At 36.1% G+C, this 4,649-nt stretch overlaps 1 protein-coding gene across 1 annotated transcript; it reads left to right on the top strand.

The window, feature by feature from the left end:
• Positions 1 to 2,131: 2,131 nt before the first annotated feature.
• LOC141706315 (F-box/kelch-repeat protein SKIP30-like) lies at positions 2,132 to 4,161 on the top strand. The gene is made up of 2 exons (XM_074509107.1): positions 2,132 to 2,342; positions 2,889 to 4,161. The coding sequence occupies exon 2, from the start codon at positions 2,967 to 2,969 to the stop codon at positions 3,990 to 3,992; it is 1,026 nt and encodes a 341-aa protein (XP_074365208.1). The 5' UTR covers positions 2,132 to 2,342; positions 2,889 to 2,966; the 3' UTR covers positions 3,993 to 4,161.
• The last annotated feature ends 488 nt before the right edge of the window (positions 4,162 to 4,649 follow it).

Raw genomic sequence — 4,649 nt, forward strand, 5'->3', positions numbered from 1 at the left:
GTCACGAACTTATAAGATAGCGTGTTAATTCTTAATGAAGCGAATGTGAATTTAATGATTTAGAACTTGCCATGCTAGCATAGGTTCATGTGTTATTGTTATGCATGATTCGTAGGTAGTTTTAACCATCCTACTTGCCCTATGTAATCGCAATAGATAACTTGTGTATTAAACCGTTATGTTGTCAAATTCTATAGACTTATAGGGTCTCAATATAATTGGTGTCTATTCAGCTTCTATCTCTTTTGTGGATGTCTGGTAGTATGGTATTCATACAACGAAAGTTGGCGTTTATCAGTTTCGTGTTATCTGATTAGTGTCATCACCATTGCATGCTAAGGTTAAAAACAAAAAGGCTATTGAATGAAGTATTTAATAAAGTTAGAATCCCATATTTGTGTCATATATTATTCAACTTTCTTTAATCTCTTAGTTAATGTTCTCTAGTATAATTCTCAATAGTAATCGTAGTATAATCAAAACCCAAATTGTTATTCGTCTTAGCATTGAATAATAGCCATATCATTGTTGCATAAGTGCATAAATCACAAAGTTAACCTTAACCTAAATCACAAATTTAACCTAAACCAGTTTCTCTGGAAACGAATCTGATTTATATCTTGTACTACTTGTGAACGTGTATACTTGCGTGAATTTTAGCGCGTGTTTAGCGACTAACAACAACTTAAGCAATGAATCACAAGTAAAATAAGTTCTTCTTCCCCCTCCGTTGAATTTGTGCTATTAGGTCTTCTTCGTATCTTTTCCTTAGTCTCTGTTATAAAATCGTCTTTAAAGAGTCATTATATAGCAGCCCAAATCGTCCAGAAATCCAGCATATCAGTATTCTATTAGAAACGTGATTCTAGCAAAACGACATGGCGCGGCCGCCCTGTGATCCGGCGCGGCCGCTCCCAAGTGTAGCGTGGTCGCGCTGAGCTTCTGGAAAAAATCTTTTTTTTCTTTATTTCTTGTCTTCTCTTGCTGGTTTCTTCGCGCAAACAACCAAGGCTTCATCCTCACACTCTTCCAAGCATATATCATGCAATTTCCATCCCTTCTTCCTGTCTATGCCCTGAAATGTAAAACACTACAAAAACACATCAAATACACAAATAACTTGAGTACAAAACACCAATTTGAGCCTTTACGAAGCGTTATAAGTGGATATAAATGCCACTTAACAACGTCTTCGCTTTCTTCACAATCATCATTTAGATCAACAATTTTTCGTGATCGAAGGCCGATATTTGTCATTCCGGAGAATTTTGAACATTAATTGGTGTTTGTTGTGTTTCAATTTGTGAATTTAAAAATGGAGGAAATGGAAAATAATATAGTGAATTTTGAGGATATTAAAATGGAAATTGGTATGGAGAATTCCTACTTTGAGAATTAAAGTGTAAATTTTGTGGGTTTGAAAAATAGGGATTTGGATATGGATATGGAAATTGATGATTTATATTATTTGGATTTGATTTGAAGATGGGAGATTATTTGGATTCATTTTTTACTAAGAATTTTTTAGAGCGCAGATTGTGAAAAATATGAAATATAATTTGGTATTTATAGAAACAAAATTGTTTACCGTTTAAAAATATAACTGTTCAATTCCTAACGTTAATATAGCCATTGTTTGAGAAAATAAATTACAAATAAATATTTACACTTCACAGAATCAAAAAGCATGCATGTTTTATACAAAAGTAATATTAAAATAATAATTTACTGTCAAATGATCCCGGCCAGGAAAGTATCCCTGGCCACTTTAAAATGTCTCCTACAGTGCTTATTTTGTGAATTGTCCAGCCACATGACTTTATTGAACGTCCTGATGCACCAACTGACAGGGCATTGCGCGTGCTCTTGGTCCTCAACAAATGATACTTGTTAAGCAGTGCACCAAGTTGGTGGAAAAGAGCGTCATTTTCTTGGATGATTATGTGAAGGGGCCTTTTATTTAAAAATTCTGAATAAATTTTATAATTTTGAAAAAAAAATTGAATATTGATTCAAACGGGAGTGTTGGAATAAATAAAATGATAAGTTGCCAAGCTTCTACAGCAATCTTCCACAAATGATACAATGCATAAAATGATAAGTTTACAAGCTTCTGCCGTAAGCTTTCACCAAATGTTAATATATCACTTGCAGTGGCAAGTGATGATATTTTAAAGCTCTTTTGTGCTGGTCAATGCAAACAGACATTAGTCCATGTGGCATTGTCAACTCTTATTACAACCTTCCTCAGTGTATATTTATATAGCGACTCATGTCCACAGCATGAATATCGTTTGCCTCTTCAACCATTTCAGGCGATTTTCTTTATACAACTCTGTGATGTGAGTCTTTCTTTTACATATTTCATTTTCACAAATTTTATTCTTATGCTTTTCTTTGATTCAATTCTTATTTGTGTGAATCAATTTTAGATGGTTTAATGACTGGTTTGGGTAGGTCATTGATTGCAATATTTGGCAGAACTGGATTGTATCTTTCAACTTCTTGCGATATCATTCTACTTGTTTTGGGTTTTTATTAAAATAGATTGTGTAGAGCTTTTGCGATAGTAATCTACTTGAATTTTATTTGCAGATTTAGATATCTGTGATTTCATGTAGTAGCAGTTTAGCATTGATACACTAGTCAGTGATGTCAAGGTTGATATTATGATTTATTGATAGCTATCCTAATTAATAGATTGCCAGGCTTCAGTTTGCCGCTATTTTACCCAAAACTCTGGCACAAATCAATATAAATTAGAGTCCTATTGTCTTGTAAGCTAGGTCGAATTCAGCTGTACTAAATTTAGCTTGAAAAAATAACATCAATTTGAACCATGCAACATTGCAACAGTTTGGTTAACCATTTTCGTATGTTCTTTGCAGTTCTTATTTTCTGACGGAAGAAAGAAGTCAAGACATTAAGACACTAATTTGGGGGCTGGAAGAAGCTCGGCTATAATTATGTCTTCACTGATTGAAGGTCTTCCAGATGAAGTTTCTCTCCTGTGCCTTGCACGTATTCCTTTATACCTACATCCGAATTTGAGCCTGGTTTGTCGTTCCTGGCGAGCTGCTGCACAGAGTGTTGAACTATTAAGAGCTCGCCATGAGGTAAATTTTACCGAGGATTTTATCTGTGTGTGTGCCCATGAACCTAACAATACATGGCAGCTATATGATCCCCGCAGAAACCTTTGGATCACCACCCCAGCTCTTCCTTCACATATCGGCCACATTTCCTACTTTTCTGCCGTGTCTGTTGCTGGAAAGCTGTTTGTTTTAGGGGGTGGACATAATCCTGAAACCGTAGAAGAGGACGACGAAGGAACATTCGCAACCAATGAGGTCTGGTCATATGAGCCTGTGACCAGAAAGTGGGCACTTTGTGCCCCCATGATTGTTCCCCGTGTCTCATTTGCCTGTGGTGTTGTAAATGGTAAAATAATTGTCGCTGGGGGTTTTGATGCGAGCAGAAGCCCAACTGCTAAAGCAGAAATTTATGATCCTGAAAATAATGTCTGGATTTTGATGCCTGATCTAAACTACACAGACAACAATATTTGCAACGGAGCGGTTTTAAACGGAAAAATGCATGTCGTGCACATGGGAACCTCAATGGTGCAAAAATTTGACAGTGTAGAGCAGGCTTGGAAAACAGACATTTGTTCATGGTCAAACAGTCCAGCAGTAGTGGTGCGAGAAGTAGTGTATGTAAATAGCTTCACTTGTTGTTGCTTTTACAAAAACAAAAACGCAGAACATATAGAAATTGGATCATTTGGGTTGTATGATACATTGATGGCAAGTTTAGGAAATGAAATATATCTTATTGGTGGAGTGAAGAAGGGAGAATGGAACCCTCAGGGGCGTTGCCTGACCTCTAATGTTACTGTTTTGACATTTGGTCGTGGCGGTCCACCAGCTTTCCGTCAAGCAGCTCCAATGAATGGAGGAATTATACTGGCTTGTACTTCGATGCGTGTGTAGAAATAAGAAGCCCATCTTGGGTTATATTTGCAGGTGAGTGGCGGCTTATGTTGAATGATCCAAAATGTTAATCCTTGATAACAGTTGTGGTTTTTGCATTGTGCTAGTCTATGTAATGCTCAGGTGTGCATCTTTTGTAAATAAATACGCTTCTGCTAATAAATTCAATATTCACTCATTTCAAAATTAAATTAAACGACTAACTACACAAGTTAGCATACGTACCGACAAAAAAAAAATCAAATCTTAAATGGCAATACAAGCCGGAACGACTCTTTTCGTGTGAACAATAATCTATACATTAACTTTTTGGATCGAAAAAATTGGGAGAAACAGAACACAACCTTGCAAAAATTTAATTTTCTAGCATCCCCAAATGTATACTCATCCTTAGAATAGAACAATTTTAGCATTTTTTTGAAATTTGTCAAGGGCAAGGCCTTCGTATTCCTTGTCTTCTGATACCAACTGCGCAGTTGTCTAGTGATTGTCACCCTCTAAGCAAATTACTAAACCAGCCTTTACCACAGTAATTTACAAACTTAAGCAGTAAATATTAGATAAACACACAAAAGATCCTCCCATATTAGTAAATTGGCGACACCCTTGCCTGCTACAACGATGGTGCTCAACTTAGAGCTGATTACAAAGTCTAGC

This window comes from Apium graveolens, chromosome 2 (genome assembly GCF_009905375.1).
Source record: "Apium graveolens cultivar Ventura chromosome 2, ASM990537v1, whole genome shotgun sequence".
NCBI classification, from domain to species: Eukaryota; Viridiplantae; Streptophyta; class Magnoliopsida; order Apiales; family Apiaceae; genus Apium; species Apium graveolens.

Excerpts from the sequence above, each read along its gene's own strand:
- LOC141706315 (XM_074509107.1), top strand. The coding sequence starts at position 2,967 with ATGTCTTCACTGATTGAAGGTCTTCCAGATGAAGTTTCTCTCCTGTGC.